The sequence below is a fragment of the Salmo trutta genome, chromosome 18 (genome assembly GCF_901001165.1).
Source record: "Salmo trutta chromosome 18, fSalTru1.1, whole genome shotgun sequence".
Lineage (NCBI taxonomy): Eukaryota > Metazoa > Chordata > Actinopteri > Salmoniformes > Salmonidae > Salmo > Salmo trutta.
Genome location: NC_042974.1, coordinates 49,181,233 through 49,200,185, shown reverse-complemented (window position 1 = coordinate 49,200,185; position 18,953 = coordinate 49,181,233). Strand labels below are relative to the sequence as shown.

The 18,953-nt window shown below is 41.0% G+C and overlaps 1 protein-coding gene across 2 annotated transcripts in view; it reads right to left on the bottom strand.

Annotated features, from left to right (window-relative positions):
* Positions 1 to 588: 588 nt before the first annotated feature.
* LOC115153437 (glutamate--cysteine ligase catalytic subunit-like) overlaps positions 589 to 18,953 on the bottom strand; it is a 28,024-nt gene continuing 9,659 nt past the window's right edge. Inside the window, exons 2-16 of one of the 2 annotated variants that reach the window (XM_029698879.1) lie at positions 18,216 to 18,328; positions 13,755 to 13,940; positions 13,538 to 13,651; positions 10,151 to 10,209; positions 9,877 to 10,013; positions 9,590 to 9,664; positions 9,299 to 9,415; positions 8,894 to 9,032; positions 8,600 to 8,712; positions 8,364 to 8,456; positions 8,049 to 8,153; positions 7,586 to 7,667; positions 7,385 to 7,488; positions 1,318 to 1,438; positions 589 to 964 (exon numbers count right to left, since the gene is read on the bottom strand). In XM_029698879.1, the coding sequence (XP_029554739.1) occupies positions 783 to 964; positions 1,318 to 1,438; positions 7,385 to 7,488; positions 7,586 to 7,667; positions 8,049 to 8,153; positions 8,364 to 8,456; positions 8,600 to 8,712; positions 8,894 to 9,032; positions 9,299 to 9,415; positions 9,590 to 9,664; positions 9,877 to 10,013; positions 10,151 to 10,209; positions 13,538 to 13,651; positions 13,755 to 13,940; positions 18,216 to 18,328 (1,740 nt within the window). In that variant the 3' untranslated portion in view covers positions 589 to 782. The remainder of the gene's footprint in view (positions 965 to 1,317; positions 1,439 to 7,384; positions 7,489 to 7,585; positions 7,668 to 8,048; positions 8,154 to 8,363; positions 8,457 to 8,599; positions 8,713 to 8,893; positions 9,033 to 9,298; positions 9,416 to 9,589; positions 9,665 to 9,876; positions 10,014 to 10,150; positions 10,210 to 13,537; positions 13,652 to 13,754; positions 13,941 to 18,215; positions 18,329 to 18,953) is intronic. The other variant, XM_029698881.1, reaches the window with a different exon arrangement.

Sequence of the window (18,953 nt, the reverse complement as noted above, 5' to 3'; positions counted from 1 at the left end):
CAGTTGAAAACGGGATTCATCCGTGAAGAGCACACTTCTCCAGCGTACCAGTGGCTATTGAAGGTGAGCATTTGCCTACTGAAATTGGTTACGACGCCGAACTGCAGTCAGGTCAAGACGAGCACGCAGATTAGTTTCCCTGAGACGGTTTAGAGTTTTTTTGCAGAAATTCATCAGTTGTGCAAACCCACAGTTTCATCAGCTGTCTGGGGGGCTGGTCTCAGACAAAGAAGCCGGATGCAGAGGTCCTGGGCCGGCGTGGTTACACGTGGTCTACAGTTATGAGGCCGGTTGTACTTACTGCCAAATTCTCTTAAACGTCATGACTTACGGTAGAGAAATTAACATTCAATTCTCTGGCAACAGCTCTGGTTGACACTCCCTCAAAACTTGACTGCACATTTTACAGTGGTCTCTTTTTGTCCACAGCACAAGGTACACCTGTGTAATGATCATGCTGTTTAATCAACTTCTTGACACGCCACACCTGTCAGGTAGATGGATTATCGTGGCAAAGGAGAAATGCCCACTAACATGGATGTAAACAAATTTGTGCACAAAAGTTGAGATAAATATGTTTTTTGTGCATATGGAACATTTCTGAGATATTTTATTTCAGCTCATGAAACATGGGACCAACACTTTACATGTTGCATTTATATGTTTGTTTAGTGTAGTTTGGACCACTTCTTTGTTCAGCCAGATATTTAGGCTCTCTTCTCATGTGCATCATTGTTGATGGACAACACATTAATTCATTGATAACAGCTGTGACAATTGGTTTATTTGCCCCGATTGACTGGGTCTCCAATAAGTTCTGGGCATCGCTCCTCTCCTTTTGCGATACTGTCACACTTGCGGAGTAAGTCATAGTTTATTTTGTCAGTTATTACACTGTCTTGCTTGTATTGAGTGTGCTTGTCGACAAACTCCCTCATCCACTTTGCCATGGTCATCAGTTCACCTACATCAGCAACAAGGAGAAAGTGAGCAATATCAGGATTTTGGGGGGTTTTGATAATTAAGATGTTACACTAACATATACACCAAAAACAAACAAGTTAATGTTTAGCATTTATAATCTTATACATTTTCATGTGGCTTCAGTTCAGATTCATCACTAATGCACAAAGAGCTACCAAACCTTGTTGACGGTGTCAGGGAGCAAAATGTGCCTTCCACTATTAGAATGATGCATGCTTTTACTAAGCTCCACCAATGATGTGGAAATCCCATGGGCCACAACAATACCCCATAAAAACGTGTTACCCAACCCAGTGTCAAATTGTCGTTGTCCATTTGCTAAATATACTGTACCTGAGGCGCGTCTCTTGATGAGCTTCAGGTAGTTCAGGATGGTGCATCTTGTATCGACGTCCACCTCCATGTTTTCCAGGTAGCAGTTAAGGATTGGTATCAGCCCTTGAAAAACACCTTCCTAAATGATAAGAAACAACAACTGTTATAGTTGAAACTCAAGAGTGCACAATGTTATCCTACGAACCAAGCTAGATCTACTCAGGCTTTTAGAAAGCTAGCCAGCTTCACATTCCAGGTCAGGCTTCATCCATACTACAAAGGTGGATATTGTTGTCTGCCCAGGGTTGTCTGCCCAGGGTTGCCATGTCCATGGTTTGCCCGCAAAATGGGCTACTTTGAAAACAATGTAACATGGTGAAAAGGTATTGGTCGGAGGTTGCAGGTTTTTGGGCCACTTCTAAATTGCGCCGCAGCTGCCATGGAATTTTTCTTTAATTATTATTATTTTATTTCACTGTGACCTGCTACTGCTGACGATCAGGCAGTGAGTGGTGGGGAGGGAGGCAGTCATGACAAGTGCTGTGAAAACAACAAACAATTTAATTAGCACTAGCTATATACTTCTCCCCCTATAATTCTTGTTTGCCTCGTTCGTTGTATCCTGACCGCCCCCCAGTCCTACTAATCACTAGCCTACTAGAGGCAACACAGCAAGGGAGAGAAACTGAGAAATAGTCATCCAACAGTTTCAGAGAGAGGATCAAAGAATGTGCTTTCTCACTTGGTATGTTGCCAGGGCTTTAAATGAAGGTTGTCCCGTCATCCCGGGGACGCAAAAAAAAAAACATGTTTGGGATGGTTTAAACAGATTCTGGGACAGTTCTGGGACAACTACTGTACATCAACAAATATTTAAAAGCAATAATGCTAATGCAACAGATCAGAACGTTTATCTTAAAATGTTTATAAAATATTATTTCTTCACATTATAAGTGCAGTAATACGCACACGGCAGTAGGCAAAAAAAAAATGCATGAAATGAAATGTATGCATTCACTACTGTAAGTCGCTCTGGATAAGAGCGTCTGCTAAATGACTTAAAATGTAAAATGTTAAAATGTAAAAAAATGGGAGAAGGTTCCAAAATGCAATTAGCGGTTACACACTGTTCTAAAACACGCATGACACATGCAAGCGTTTTCATGTGACAGATTAAAATATGTTATACATTTAGAAAGAGGAGATCTAAAGATGCAACAACTAGTATGGGTGTCTAATATGAGTAGGATTGTGCCTTTGCCTGGTGGACAAGGAAGTCGATTTGAAAACCAATAGAACAATAGAAAATACTGGTTTCAATAGCACATTTTATAGTGTTTATAAAAGAATTTCCTCAACATATGGTCTGATTTTCACCTTATAAAATGATGTAAAACCTCTAGGTTTTGAACAATTAAGTTTATGTTAAGTTAAGTTTCAAAATGCTGATTGCAAGGTGGGTAATGTGTGCGTTGTGCAACAGACACTGGCTTTTCTCTTGGCTCGTGCCCATTTGATCTGAACGAATCATGCACCGAGTATGTCAACAGAATCAAGCCTTTTAGATGTTAATTATTTGACATTACTGTCAAACATGACTGGCTTTTAGACTATTTCAAAGTTACATTGAAGTTTAGCTAAATTTTCTGCCGCCTCCATGTCAGCATCGGTGTAGACATGATAGGCTGTAGCCAATATGCATATAACCTAGGCTACACTTTTACATGTAGGTTAATTATTTCTGTACAATTATGCAAAATATTATTCCAATGTTGGCCTTTTTAGAGGATTATTTTTTAAATATACATTTCTGGCTCAGTTGACAGCTGCATTTATCTATCAGTAGTAGGCTACTCATTACCTTTTTAAAATCACTGTGAATGACCTAGGTCCTATGACCATAGCCATGTTGGCATATCAACCCCCCAAAAAATAAACTCAGCAAAAAAAGAAATGTCCCCTTTTCAGGATCCTGTCTTTCAAAGATAATTCGTAAAAATCCAAATAACTTCACAGATCTTCATTGTAAAGGGTATAAATACTGTTTCCCAGTCTTGTTCAACGAACCATAAACAATTAATGAACATGCACCTGTGGAACAGCCGTTAAGACACTAACAGCTTGCAGATGGTAGGCAATTAAGGTCACAGTTATGAAAACTTAGGACACTAAAGAGGCATTTCTACTGACTGAAAAACATCAAAAGAAAGATGCCCAGGGTCCCTGCTCATCTGCGTGAACGTGCCTTAGGCATGCTGCAAGGAGGCATGAGGACTGCAGATGTGGCCAGGGCAATAAATTGCAATGTCCATACTGTGAGACGCTTAAGACAGCGCTACAGGGAGACAGGACAGACAGCTGATCGTCCTCGAAGTGGCAGACCATGTGTAATAACAACACCTGCACAGGATCGGTACATCCGAACATCACAGCTGCGGGACAGGTACAGGAAGGAAACAACTGCCCGAGTTACACCAGGAATGCACAATCCCTCCATCAGTGCTCAGACTGTCCGCAATAGGCTGAGAGAGGCTGGACTGAGGGCTTGTAGGCCTGTTGTAAGTCCTCACCAGACATCACCGGCAACAACGTCGCCTATGGACACAAACTCACCGTCGCTGGACCAGACAGGACTGGCAAAAAGTGCTCTCCTCTAACGAGTTACCGTTTTGTCTCACCAGGGGTGATGGTCGGATTCGCGTTTATCGTCGAAGGAATGAGCGTTATACAAAGGCCTGTACTCTGGAGCAGGATAGATTTGGAGGTGGAGGGTCCGTCATGGTCTGGGGCGGTGTGTCACAGCATCATCGGACTGAGCTTGTTGTCATTGCAGGCAATCTCAACGCTGTGTGTTACAGGGAAGACATCCTCCTCCCTCATGTGGTAACCTTCCTGTAGGGTCATCTTGACGTGACCCTCCAGCATGACAATGCCACCAGCCATACTGCTCGTTCTGTGCGTGATTTCCTGCAAGACAGGAATGTCAGTGTTCTGCCATGGCAAGCGAAGAGCACGGATCTCAATCCCATTGAGCACGTCTGGCACCTGTTGGATCGGAGGGTGAGGGCTAGGGCCATTCCCACAGAAATGTCTGGAAAGTTGCAGGTGCCTTGGTGGAAGAGTGGGGTAACATCTCAAAGCAAGAACTGGCACATCTGGTGCAGTCCATGAGGAGGAGATGCACTGCAGTACTTAATGCAGCCACACCAGATACTGCTACTTTTGATTTTGACACCCCTTTGTTCAGGGACACAGTATTCCATTTCTGTTAGTCACATGTCTGTGAAACTTGTTCAGTTTATGTATCTTATGTTCATACAAATACCTATACATTAAGTTTTCTGAAAATAAACGCAGTTGACAGTGAGAGGACTTTCTTTTTTTGCTGAGTTTATATACAGTATGTTGACATTTAAATTGCACCTCAGGAAGATTCTGGGACGGTAAAGTAAAAGTTAGTCTGGAGTCCTGTATGTAGCAAGCTAGCTAGCGAACATTGTCCAGAAAGCTGAAGTCAGAGGAGAGAGAGAAAGTGTTACGCAGCAGCGCATAGGTGAGGACAGAGGAGAACTGATTACGGACTATAAAAGTATAATAGCAGTGATTGAAAGTAGAATAAAACTTGATGTACTAGACTCATGATGGATCTCTTTCCTATCCATCTTGCTCCAGAGGGATGGATGACTGCGACATCAGGCTGCAGCCACACATGAATTGACATTTTTTATGAAGTAAGAAGCTAAAAAGCAAATGGTTGGAGCTATTGATTTTTATACTTCAGTTGAAAATACTATTGTTTTAGAGCAATGTGACTTGTACTAACACGATATCACATCTTAACCATTCACTATCAATCACTTCTGGTTCAGAAAAAATCATTTTGTGTGATGAACAAATAACAAAAGGGAGAAATGCAGAAAACAAGGTAAAGCAATTTGACCAGTTGTATTTAGATTGTCATTATGGAGACACCTTTGGATAAATGTGGCAACTCCTCTGTTGCTGCGAAAAAAAGAAAAAAAACTTGGGCGGGTTTTGAGTGGTCATTGGGATAGAAATTTTAGCTAGACCTGGCAACCCTGCGTCGGCCTGGAGATAAATCTAGCAGGCTTGAACTGCACATGCATGAACAACATTGCTAGTCGAACGCAGAATTCTTCATTGAGACATTACTGAAACATCAAACATGGGTGAATCAGTGCCATTTTCATTTGCGCTGAAATCAAAATGAAAGAACAGTTATCTTGCAAATTCAGCATGCTATGGTGTGAAATAGGCTTTTAGAAGTGCAGTCTATTTTATTACTTATCGTCATTGCCGTCTTTGGTGTACTTATCAATGCATGATCACCTTCTTCCAACTAATATCACTCCTGAGGAACAGCTTGTTGCATTGATGCCATAGACATATAATCCATAGATGGGTTTTGGAACCTCTAACCACCATGGCAATTTGACTGTTAAACTCATGGGTACACTAACAATGGCTACCAGTCTTGACTTGAATGGGTACTGTCATTATGGATTATACACTACATGACCAAAAATATGTGGATGTTGGAACACTGCTGCGGGGACTTGCTTCCATTCAGCCACAAGCGCATTAGTAAGGTCGGCACTGATGTTGGGCGATTAGGCCTGCTCGTAGTAGGCGTTCCAATTCATCCCAAAGGTGTTCAATATGGTTGCCATCAGGGCTCTGTACAGGCAAGTCAAGTTCATCCACACCAATCTCGACAAACCATTTCTGTATGGACCTCGCTTTGTCATGCAAAGACATGAAAGGGCCTTCCTCAAACTGTTGCCACAAAGTTGGAAGCACAGAATCGTCTAGAATGTCATTGTATGCTGTAGCGTTAAGATTTCCCATCACTGGAACTAAGGGGCCTAGGCTGAACAATGAAAAACAGCCCCAAACCATTATTTCTCCAAACTTTAAAGTTGGCACTATGCATTGGGGCAGGTAGCGTTCTCCTGGCTTCCGCCAAACCCAGATTCTGCCGTCGGAATGCCAGATGGTGAAGTGTGATTCATCACTCCAGAGAACGCGTTTCCACTGCTCCAGAGTCCAATGGCGGCAAACTTTACACCACTCCAGCCAACGCTTGGCATTGTGCATGGTGATCTTAGACTTGTGTGCGACTGCTCAGCCATGGAAACCCATTTCATGAAGCTCCCGACAAACAGTTATTGTGCTGATTTTGCTTCCAGAGGCAGTTTGGAACTCGGTAGTGAGTGTTGTAACCGAGAACAGATGATTTTTACGCACTATGCGCTTCAGCACTCGGCGGTCCCGTTTTTTGAGCTTGTGTGGCCTACCACTTCGTGGCTGAGCCATTGTTGCTCTTAGATGTTTCCACTTCACAATAACAGCACTTACAGTTGACTGGGGCAGCTCAAGCATGGCAGAAATGTGACGGACTGACTTGTTGGAAATGTGGCATCCTATGACGGTGCCATGTTGAAAGTCACTGAGCTCTTCAGTAAGGCCATTCTACTGCCAATGTTTATCTATGGAGACTGCATGGCTGTGGGCTCAATTTTATACACCTGTCAGCAATGGTGTGGCTGAAATAGCCGAATCCACTCATTTTAAGGGGTGTCACCATACTTTTGTATATATAGTGTATGTCTATGGTTGGTTGGGGCTGTCAATTATACTTTTGCACATTTTTAAATACAATCGCGCAAATAAATTACAGTTTGGAAAGCAAATGCTATCATTACTAAATGTGTGATGTGTATTTTAACCTTAAAAAAAAATATTAAACACAAAAAGAGGGATGATACAATCTTTGCGAGAGGGAGGGCATCTGATTTAATTAGTCTTCAACTTGTGGCTCAGACACTTCATTCAGGATAAATTGAGTTATCCCTGAGTTAGCCTGTTTGAAGCAGGTTAGTTTTGAAGGATTTGTTGCCATAGAAATTTACCTCGCTAAAAGGTGAGCCACTTTCTTGGTACCGGTTATCCAAATTTGAACTCAAGAGTTGACTAAAGTTACCATACGAACTCCTCAAACCTGACTTGCAGTAAAGGGCTCAGGAGAAAGATATATTAAAATAGAACTATTATTAATAAGCACCTTTCCATTGATGATTGTGTCAATGCTCATCAGTATGTAATGGTCACCCTCACTGTCCAAGCCGTTCTGGGCCGCTGAGGAGCTATCGAGGACAGGGTTACAGCCTATGACACAAGAGAAGAGGAAGCATTAAACTGTTTAGGCATTTTGACAAAAAACGCCCCGACCAGGTTTCAAAACACTGGACTTGTATCATCTCACCTTTATAGATGTCCTTCCGGAAGTAAAACATGCCCTCTTGGACTGCATTTCTTTCCTGGGCCGCTTTCATGTTTTCATCAACCTGTTCAAAGACAAGACAAAACACACTAAAACAAATGGTGTTATATCATACAGTGCATTCGGAAAGTATTCAGACCCCTTACATTTTTCCACATTTTGTTAGGTTACAGCCTTATTCTAAAATTGATTAAATAGTTTCTCATCAATTTACACACAATACCCCATTATGACAAAGCGAAAACAGGTTTAGAAATTTTAGCAAATGTATTAAAAATAAAAAACAGAAATACCTTATTTACGTAAGTAAGTATTCAGACCCTTTGCTTTGAGACTCGAAATTGAATGTACTGGGAACTCCACAAAAACAACCAGTCTAACTTAATTGAATTTCATAAAATTCAGCGAATGAAAAGTCTAACAAGAAGAAAAACCACATTCTCACCTTTGACAAGGGGATGAGAAAGTCCAGTTTATAGGACAGGATAACCCTGGTGAGCAGGACGATGAAAACAACGTAAGCAGAGTTTTCAAAATCGGTAAGTTGCACCTGAAATAAAAGAAAACGTGCACTAAATATTTCTACACTAACATTGAACAAAAAGAAGTTAAGACACAGTACATGTAAATCCTGTTGCAAGTATTGTTTGTTCATGTAACCCTATTTAGCAGACATACATAAATTGCCACTGAGCGCATTTCAGGTAAATATCCAAATTATATTCAATCTTTTGTGTCAGAGTTGTAAGGCTTACGCTACCTCCATGGGGCGGAACTCAACTCGCCATCCGATGTCCGAGTTTGGAGGAGGAGGTTTGAACCTCATTGTCTGCCAGTTGGTTGACTGCAGATTCTACAAGAGAGACGTGACATGGAAAATACATTTTGATTATATAAACTAAAATTCCTCCTTTTAAAATCTGTCACAAGCAATGGTTTGGTTTTCAGCAGTAATGCAGCCACAGTAAGTCAGTATAGGGTGGGTATCATTTTAACCTCAAAGTGATCCGACTCGTTTTCATCATCCAGGTGAATTTTCTCTTCAAAGAGTGACAGCGGATCCCGGATGAAAAGATGGGCTATGTGTTGGGCCAGCAGTTTGTCGATCCCTACAAACACAGATTCTGATCACTTCTTTATAGAACATTTTATGACACAGCCAGTTTCAATGCTTAAACAAAACATCACTTCATGTATGATTATTTTACTATTCATTTTAAAATAATATTTTACCCCAGTCACTTATCATTCACCATGTTCTATTACTGATGTCTTTGTTACAGTGTTTACCTGCATCCAGCAACTCTTTGTTGATCTCCTCGTCTATTGTCAGATCTATGTCATTGTACTTATCGCCACAACTGGAGAGGTAGCTGTCGATTGAATCATATCTTGATTTCAAGATTCGAAATTTGTTGCTTTTCAAAGGCTGCAAAGACAACACATTTTCATAGACATTAAAAGACGATAAATATGAAAAGTAGGAAAATCTTCTGACAATTCAACAAACAAATAACTGAAAACCTGCTCTGACTAACATTACAATTGAACACCAGGAAATCAGAGAAACTCATAATGCCTATCTGAGCCGGACACTCAACCCCCTAAAGCAACTAGCGACAAGCGAGTGGGCCTTATTTGGCAAGGTCATGTTTCTTTAATTAGGGGCCAGTTTTTCCTGATTCATCTGCTCACCTCCAGCCCTCTCTCTTCCCCGGTCCTGTCATCCACCGAGGCAGAAATAACTCCCCAGCGACAATCAATGTCTGACACATAGCCTCTGTAAAACGGCGAAGCAGCACTGAGGGCCATCTGTAAACAGATCAACAGTTAGCTTTCTAGTTTCCACCACACAAAAAGCACTCGAAACAACCAAAGCGTTATTGAATACTGTAATGATTCAAACAAAGCCATTTACGACACCTTTGATAAAGAAAATTACTACTTGATGCAATTTTTTCTGTACATTTTCTAAGCATATCTTACCACTATGGGGCAGAATGTTGCTAGTTGGTCATAAAGGTACCTCGCCTCTTCAATGCTGCAAGCTTGGAATGTCACCTGGAAAAACATCATAAAAAGGTTCAAGTTAATTTAAGGACTAATCAACAGGCTTATATAAACATGCCCACAACCTTTAAAAAATATATTCTCTAGTCTAGTATATGAACATGTAATTTATGATGTGCGACTGTAAAAAGGAACATGCATCCAAAGGCAAACAAATAACAACAGTATACAATGTTACTATTAGTATAATATGTAGCATATACCTGAAGACAGCAGTTGCCCATTCCAAAGCCCATGGCATCCATGTAGATGTGATCAGGGAGAGCTGCTCTGGCGGCCTCCCCATCATCCTCCGGAAACTTCTCCACAAATGGAGATGGAGTGCACTTGTCTTTAAAGACTAACAAGGAGAAAGAAGCACAGTGGAAAAAAAGATACCGATAAGCAAGCCGTTCATAGAAAATTACAAAATGCATTTGACTGAGTGGTGTAATTTTTAAGTGCAAATGGTGAAGACCTGTTTTTATTTACACTTACTGGGTACGTTGATCACTACCTTCTCTCCTCTTCTGTGACGAATGTTTCTGGTCAGGGTGCTGAAAAAACATTCACAACATTCTGTATTCAAGGGAATTCAAAAGAAGAGCTCAAACTTTGACATATCATAGCAGTGAGACAACATACTGCAAATATACACACAAAAGTATGTGGACACCCATTCAAATGAATGGATTTGGCTATTTCAGCCACACCTGTTGCTGACAGATGTATAAAATCGAGCACAAAGCCATGCAATTTCCATAGACAAAAATTGACAGTAGAATGGCCTTACTGAAGAGCTCAGTGACTCAACATGGCACCGTCATAGGATGCCACCTTTCCAACAAGTCAGTTCGTCAGATTTCTGCCCTGCTAGAGCTGCCCTGGTCAACTGTAAGTGCTGTTATTGTGAAGTGGAAACATCTAGGAGTAACAACATCTCAGCCAGACCTCAGTAATGCTCTTGTGGCTGAATAGAAGCAAGTCCCCACAGCAATGTTCCAACATCTACTGGAAAGCCTTCCCAGAAGAGTGGAGGTTGTTGTGGCAGCAAAGGGGGGACCAACTACATATTAATGCCAATGATTTTGGAATGAGATGTTCGACGAGGTGTCCACATACTTTTGGTCATGTAGTGTATATGTGGAACAAAGGTAGCGCAAAGGTAGTCTTATAGTCAGCTGGCCCCTCCCCAGATTATGTGTTAAACGCTATACAACAAAGCTTTCTTAGTGTCCAACATGCTTTCTCTGCCCTTAACCTTGTTCTGAACACCTGCAAAACAAAAGGTCATGTGGTTTGGTAAGAAGAATACCCCTATCCCCATGCTTACTACCTCTGAGGGTTTAGACCTTGAGGTAGTAACCTCATACAAGTACTTGGGAGTATGGCTAGATGGTACACTGTCCTCCTCTCAGCACACAAAGCTGCAGGCCAAGGTTAAATCTAGACTTGGTCTCCTCTATCGTAATCATTCCTCTTTCAACCCAGCTGCCAAACTAACGCTGATTCAGATGACCATCCTACCCATGCTAGACTACGGAGAAGTAATTTATAGATCGGCAGGTAAGGGTGCTCTCGAGCGGCTAGATGTTCTTTACAATTGGGGAATCAGATTTTCCACCAATGCTCCTTATAGGACACATCACTGCACTCTATACTCCTCTGTAAACTGGTCATCTCAAGACCCACTGGTTGATGCCTATTTATAAAATCCTCTTAGGCCTCCCTCCCCCTTGTCTGAGATACCTACTGCAGCCCGCATCCTCCACATACACCTGATCTGCCAGTCACATTCTGCTAAGGATCCCCAATGCGCAAACATTCCTGGGTCGCTCCTCTTTTCAGTTCGCTGCAACAAACACTCAAACTGGACTGTTTACTCTCCATCTCTTCATTCAAAGACTCAATCTTACTGACAGTTGTGCCTGCTTCACGTGATGTATAGTTGTCTCTGCCTTCTTGCCCTTTGTGTCGTTGTCTGTGCCCAATAACGTTTGTACCATGTTTTGTGCTGCTACCATGTTGCGTTGCTGCCATGCTGTTTTCTTAGGTCTCTCTTTATGTAGTGTTGTCTGTTGTCGTGATGTGAGTTTTGCCCTTTTTAATATATATATTCAAAAAACAGCGCCCATCCCCGCAGGAGGCCTTTTGGTAGGCTGTCAATGTAAATAAGGATTTGTTCTTAACCGGCTTGCCTAGTTAAAAGGTTAAATAATATACACACACACACACACACACACACACACAGAGTTGAAGTCGGAAGTTTACATACACCTTAGCCAAATGCATTTAAACTCAGTTTCACAATTCCTGACATTTAATCCTAGAAAAAAATTCTGTCTTAGGTCAGTTAGGATCACCACTTCATTTTAAGAATGTGAAATGTCAGAACATTAGTAGAGAGAATGATTTATTTCAGCTTTTAATTCTTTCATCACATTCCCAGTGGGTCAGACGTTTACATACAATTAGTATTTTGTAGCATTGCCTTTAAATTGTTTAACTTCGGTCAAACATTTCGGGTAGCCTTACACAAGCTTCCCACAATAAGTTGGATGAATTTTCGCCCATTCCTCCTGACAGAGCTGGTGTAACGGAGTCAGGTTTGTAGGCCTCCTTGCTCTCACACGCTTTTTCAATTCTGCCCACAAATGTTCTATAGGATGGAGGTCAGGGCTTTGTGATGGCCACTGCAATACCTTGACTTTGTTGTCCTTAAGCCAGTTTGACAACTTTGAAAGTATGCATGGGGTTATTGTCCATTTGGAAGACCCATTTGCAGCCAAGCTTTAACTTCCTGACTGATGTATGGAGATGTTGCTTCAATATATCCACATAATTTTCCTACCTCATGATGCCATCTATTTTGTGAAGTGCACCAGCCCCTCCTGCAGCAAAGCACCCCCACAACATGTTGCCACCCCCGTGCTTCACGTTTGGGATGGTGTTCTTCGGCTTGCAAGCCTCCCCTCTTTTTCCTCCAAACATAACAATGGTCATTATGACCAAAGAGTTCTATTTTTGTTTCATCAGACCTGAGGACATTTCTCCAAAAAGTACTCTCTTTGTCCCCATGTGCAGATGCAAACTGTAGTCTGGCTTTTGTGTGGCGGTTTTGGAGCAGTGGCCTCTTCCTTGCTGAGCGGCCTTTCAGGTTATGTCAATATAGGACTTGTTTTACTGAGGATATAGATACTTTTGTACCCGTTTCCTCCAGCATCTCACAAGGTCCTTTGCTGTTGTTCTGGGGTTGATTTTCACTTTTCGCACCAAAGTACATTCATCTCTAGGAGACAGAACGCGTCTCCTTCCTGAGCGGTATGACGGCTGCGTGGTCCCATGGTGTTTATACTTGCATACTATTGTTTGTACAGATGGAAGTGGTACCTTCAGGCGTTTGGACATTTCTCCCAAGGATGAACCAGACTTGTGGAGGCCTACAATTTTTTTCTGAGGTCTTGGCTGACTTCTTTTGATTTTCCCATGATGTTAAGCAAAGAGGCACTGAGTTTGAAGGTAGGCCTTGAAATACTTCCACAGGTACACCTCCAACTGACTCAAATGATGTCAATTAGCTTATCAGAAGCTTCTAAAGCCATGACATAATTTTCTGGAATTTTCCAAGCTGTTGAAAGGCAGTCAACTTAGTGTATGTAAACTTCTGACCCACTGGAATTGTGATACAGTAAGTGAAATAATCTGTCTGTAAACAATTGTTGGAAAAATTACTTGTGTCATGCACAAAGTTGATGTCCTAACCGACATGCCAAAACTATAGTTTGTTAACAAAAACTTTGTGGAGTGGTTGAAGAACAAGTTTTAATGACGCCAACTTAAGTGTATGTAAACTTCCGACATACATACATATACATTCAAGCCTACCTGAATCTTGGGTGTCTGTTTATGGCTTCATCTGGGAAAAACAGTGATTTGGACACTCCTTTTTCAACAGGTGTTGGGTTGTACTCTGGCTGGGTGAAGCCTGGACAACCTAACCTAAAACCATTGTTACAAGAATAACAATAATGTTAAGGTACTAAAAATGAAATAAACAAAGTTTCAAATGGTTGAGTGAGTGACAGAATAGGTACTAAACTACCTTGGGAATGATGTGATGGTGGCAAGGGTTTCATTCTTATTCAGCACAGATGAGGCCTCTCGCCTCCTCTTTCCCATGTTGTCCTCCACTGTGTTGAACTCTGACATCGTCCCACCGTATGGCTGCCCTGGAGTCCCTTCGATCATGTAGCTGCCATACTCTGGCCTCCAAAGGGTAGGATGGCTCCAAAAGAAAATCAAAGCATTATAAGAAAAAAATGTAAAAGCCAACTTCCGTTTTTAGAGGCCAATGAATAATGTTGTCTAACAAAACAAGGTCCTTGATCAGATAGAGTCCATTGTATTATGCTGATCTTTCACATTAAAGTAAACATGTTTTTTTAAATCTAATGTGAGACACTATCTCAGCAGGGGGGAAAATGCTGTGTTTGTGCTTCAGGGCACGTGCTCTTCAGTATGTGCGACAGAGGCAGTAATGAGGAATGCTACAGCTCTAGCTACAATTCCCCACTGACACTGGTATTTCCCCTGGGTTAAGTAGGCTTCACAGATTTAGGACGTCATGGGCAGTTAGCAAGCAAACCATTACTGTGGGGCTTGTACAAACACATGTACATCAAATAGAGATAAAGGCTTTAACCTGCAGAAACAATTTAACAGCTCAAGGTGTAGCGGGCAGGGTGACTCAATAGTGTATTTGTAAGAGCATAGTTAAAAAAAGGAGAAAAAAAGAAAGTAAAACTCATGCTGAAGTTGCATACTTGTAAAGTAGCTTTTGCATGAGCGAGCCATAAGGGAAGAGCCTTTATTTATTTTTAAAGTTGCTAAAGGGGCTAACGGAACACCGTCTTATGCAGTGACAAAAGATGTCTTTAGTACCTGCAATGTAAAAAAAAGAATAATAATTACAACCAAATGTCTATTTTTTTATGTAAATGACATGTTATAGAACGGTCAAGACACTTTTTGTGATTTCACTTGTTTGAGAAACCTATCCTAACCAGCGATTCACTTCCTCATTGCGCAGTACAAAGCTCTGAAAATATGAACACTCCAAAAACACCCAAATACGTCCTTTTGAAACCGAAACGCCCTCAGTAAAGTAATGCAGGTCTTTAGATGTTGTACACATGAAATTGTCATTCCAAACTATATCCGCAATGTTATATTAAATTTTGTGCGACTCGAGCAGTTTTCCCCTATCCAGCTGTTCCATTTGAGTCACAACAAAATGTAATATAGCGTTGCTGATAAAGTTCAGAATGACAGTACGGGGAAACAAAATATATATGAAAATACATTTGAAGTCGGAAGTGAACATACACCTTAGCCAACTATGTGTCAACTCAGTTTAACACAATTCCTGACATTTAATCCAAGTAAAAATGCCATGTCTAAGGCTCACCACTTTATTTTAAGAGTGAAATGTCAGAATAATAGTAGAGAATTATTTCAGCTTTTATTTATTTATTTTGTCCCATTCCTCCTGACAGAACTGGTGTAACTGTCTGGTTTGTAGGCCTCCTTGCTCGCACACTCTTTTTCGGTTCTGCCCACAAAATTTCTATGGGATTGAGGTCAGGGCTTTGTGATGGCCACTCCAATACCTTGACTTTGTTGTCCTTAAGCCATTTTGACAACTTTGAAAGTATGCATCGGGTCATTGTCCATTTGGAAGACCCATTTGCGACCAAGCTTTAACTTCCTGACTGATGTCTTGAGATGTTGCTTCAATATATCTACATAATTTTCCTACCTCATGATGCCATCTATTTTGTGAAGTGCACCAGTCCCTCCTGCAGTAAAGCACCCTCACAATATGATGCTGCCACCCCCGTGCTTCACGGTTGGAATGGTGTACTTCGGCTTGCAAGCCTCCCCATTTTTCCTCCAAACATATAACGATGGTCATTATGGCCAAACAGTTCTATTTTTGTTTCAGCAGACCATTGGACATTTCTCCAAAAAGTACAATCTTTGTCCCCATGTGCAGTTGCAAACCGTAGTCTGGCTTATTTTAATGGCGGTTTTGGAGCAGTGACTTCTTCCTTGCTGAGCGGCCTTTCAGGTTACGTTGATATAGGACTTGTTTTACTGTGGATATACTTTTGCACTTGTTTCCTCCAGCATCTTCACAAGGTCCTTTACTGTTGTTCTGGGATTGATTTTCACTTTTCGCACCACAGTACGTTCATCTCTAGGAGACAGAACGTGTCTCCTTCCTGAGCCGTATGACGGCTTTGTGGTCCCATGTTGTTTATACTTGCGTACAATTGTTTGTAAAGATGAATATGGTACCTTCAGGCATTTGGAAATTGCTCCCAAGGATGAACCAGACTACAATGTTTTTTGAGGTCTTGACTGATTTCTTATGATTTTCCAATGATGTCAAGCAAAGAGGCACTGAGTTTGAAGGTAGGCCTTGAAATACATCTACAGGTACACCTCCAATTGCCTCAAATGATGTCAATTAGCCTATCAGAAGCTTCTAAAGCCATAACATCATTTTCTGGAATTTTACAAGCTGTTTAACTTCTCTAGGGTAGGGGGCAGTATTTTGACGTCCGGATGAAAGGCGTGCCCGTAGTAAACTGTCTGCTACTCAGGCTCAGAAGGTAGGATATGCATATTATTAGTAGATTTGGATAGAAAACACGCTGAAGTTTCTAAAACTGTTTGAATGATGTCTGTGAGTATAACAGAACTCATATGGCAGGCAAAAACCTGAGGAAATTCCAACCAGGAAGTGTGGAAATCTGAGATTTGTAGTTTTTCATGTGACTCCCTATCCAGTATACAGTGACTTAGGGTTCATTTTGCACTTCCTAAGGCTTCCACTAGATGTCAACAGTCTTTAGAACGTTGTTTCATGCTTCTACTGTGAATAGGGAGAGAATAAGAGCTCCTGGAAGTAGATGAGTGAGAAAATGACATGAGCTCAGTGGCGCGCACTCACATGAGAGTTAGCTGTGTTCCTTTTCTTTTTTGAAGACAAAGGTCTTGTCCGGTTGGAATATTATGGAAGATTTATGATAAAAACACCCTAAAGATTGATTCTATACATCGTTTGACATGTTTCTACGAACTGTAATATAACTTTTCATCTGAACTTAATGCGCGAGCACAGCGCATTTGGAGTACTCGACCGAACAAAAAGGAGGTATTTGGACATATATATGGACTTTATCAAAACAAACGAACATTTATTGGGGAACTGGGATTCCTGGGAGTGCATTCCGATGAAGATCAAAGGTAAGTGAATATTTATAAATGTTATTTCTGAGTTTTGTTGACTCCACAAAATGGCGTGTTTGGTTTCGTGTCTGAACGCTGTACTCAGATTATTTCAAAGTGTGCTTTCGCTGTTAAGTCTTTTTGAAATCTGACACAGCGGTTGCATTAAGGAGAAGTGTATCTATAATTCTTTGAATAACAGTTTAATATTTTATCAACGTTTATGATGAGTATTTCTGTAAATTGATGTGCTCATTCACCGGAAGTTTTGGGAGGCAAAACATTTCTGAACATCACGTGCCAATGTAAAACGGGGTTTTCGGATATAAATATGAACTTGATTGAGCAAAACATACATGTATTGTGTAACATGAAGTCCTATGAGTGCCATCTGATGAAGATCAAAGGTTAGTAATTCATTTTAGCTGTATTTCTGGTTTTTGTGACGCCTCTCCTTGCTTGGAAAATGGCTGTTTTTTCTTGTCTAGGTGCTGTCCTAACATAATCTAATGCTATGCTTTCGCCGTAAAGCCTTTTTGAAATCGGACAATGTGGTTGGATTAACGAGAAGTTAATCTTTAAAATGGTGTAAAATAGTTGTATGTTTGAGACATTTGAATTATGAGATTTTTGTTGTTTTGAATTTGGCGCCCTGCTATTTCACTGGCTGTTGGCAGTGTGTCCCGCCGGTGGGACGCTAGCGTCCCACATACCGCAGACATGTTAAAGGCACAGTCAACTTAGTGTATGTAAACTTCTGACCTACTGGAATTGTGATACAGTGAATTATAAGTGAAATAATCTGTCTGTAAACAATTGTTGGAAAAATTACTTGTCATGCACAAAGTAGATGTCCTAACCGACTTGCCGAAACTATAGTTTGTTAACAAGAAATGAGTGGAGTGGTTGAAAAACGAGTTAATGACTCCAACCTAAGTGTATGTAAACTTCCGACTTCAACTGTATATGCAATCACTACTGTAAGTCGCTCTGGATAAGAGCATCTAATAAATTACTAAAGGTTTGAGCCCCCGTACTGCACAACGAGGATGAGGAAGTGAATCGCTGGTTGGGGCAAGTTTCTCAAAAATAAGTTAGATCGCAAAAACTGTCTGTACCCTTTTATAACATGGCATATACATCAAAAACAGCGATATGATTGTAAAAAAGAAAGATTCTACTTTAACATAAGGCAGATACATAGCAGACAGTTTCAACTCAACCCAATAATCTGGTCATTTTCTAAACAGATTTAAAGCTGACTTACTTGGGGTTTGTCTTTTCACCTTTGTCTTGAAGGGTTTCCAAAACCTCCCCACCATTGAGAACAAGACGAACCTTTTCATTTTTCTCATCCATTTCAATCAACATGTATTCCACCTAAAAAGGGGAGAAAATAAAAACATTTTGCATAACCAGTTTATATTTGAAGCCTGAAAAACTGTGCGCAAATGCAATGCCTATCATGTTGAAATCCATTAGGCCTACAGCACATGTTGACATCACTGACAGCACCCATTGGCTAAAAACTAATTGAAAGTAGAATCAAAGCTCATGTTGATTAGTGTTAACAAAATGTAGCCTGACGCTGCGTTCATAACCAAGTGGGAAGGTGGAAATGACCAGTTGTGAAGTGTATAAATCCTAGGGTCGTTCCACCTCAAAAAACACAAGAAAGAGGACACCCACCATCTCAGATTGAAAAGATTTCATAACTATCTAATCAATGTGTAGGCTGCTAGTAGACTACAGAGATTTGGCTAAATGAATTGAGCTGCGAGTTGGAGGCTGATCTTTAGTCTCTCGTCACGTGTCCTGTGTGGCTGCGGTTTTACCTCAGTTTTCAAAATGTGTGAAGTCTACTCTCGTCAGTGTTAACTCTAGGAGATGGGAGCGGGAGATACACCACATGACCAAAAATATATGTACACCTGTTCGTCGAACAAAATAATGGCCATTAATATGGAGTTGGTCCCCCTTTGCTGCTATAACAGCCTCCACTCTT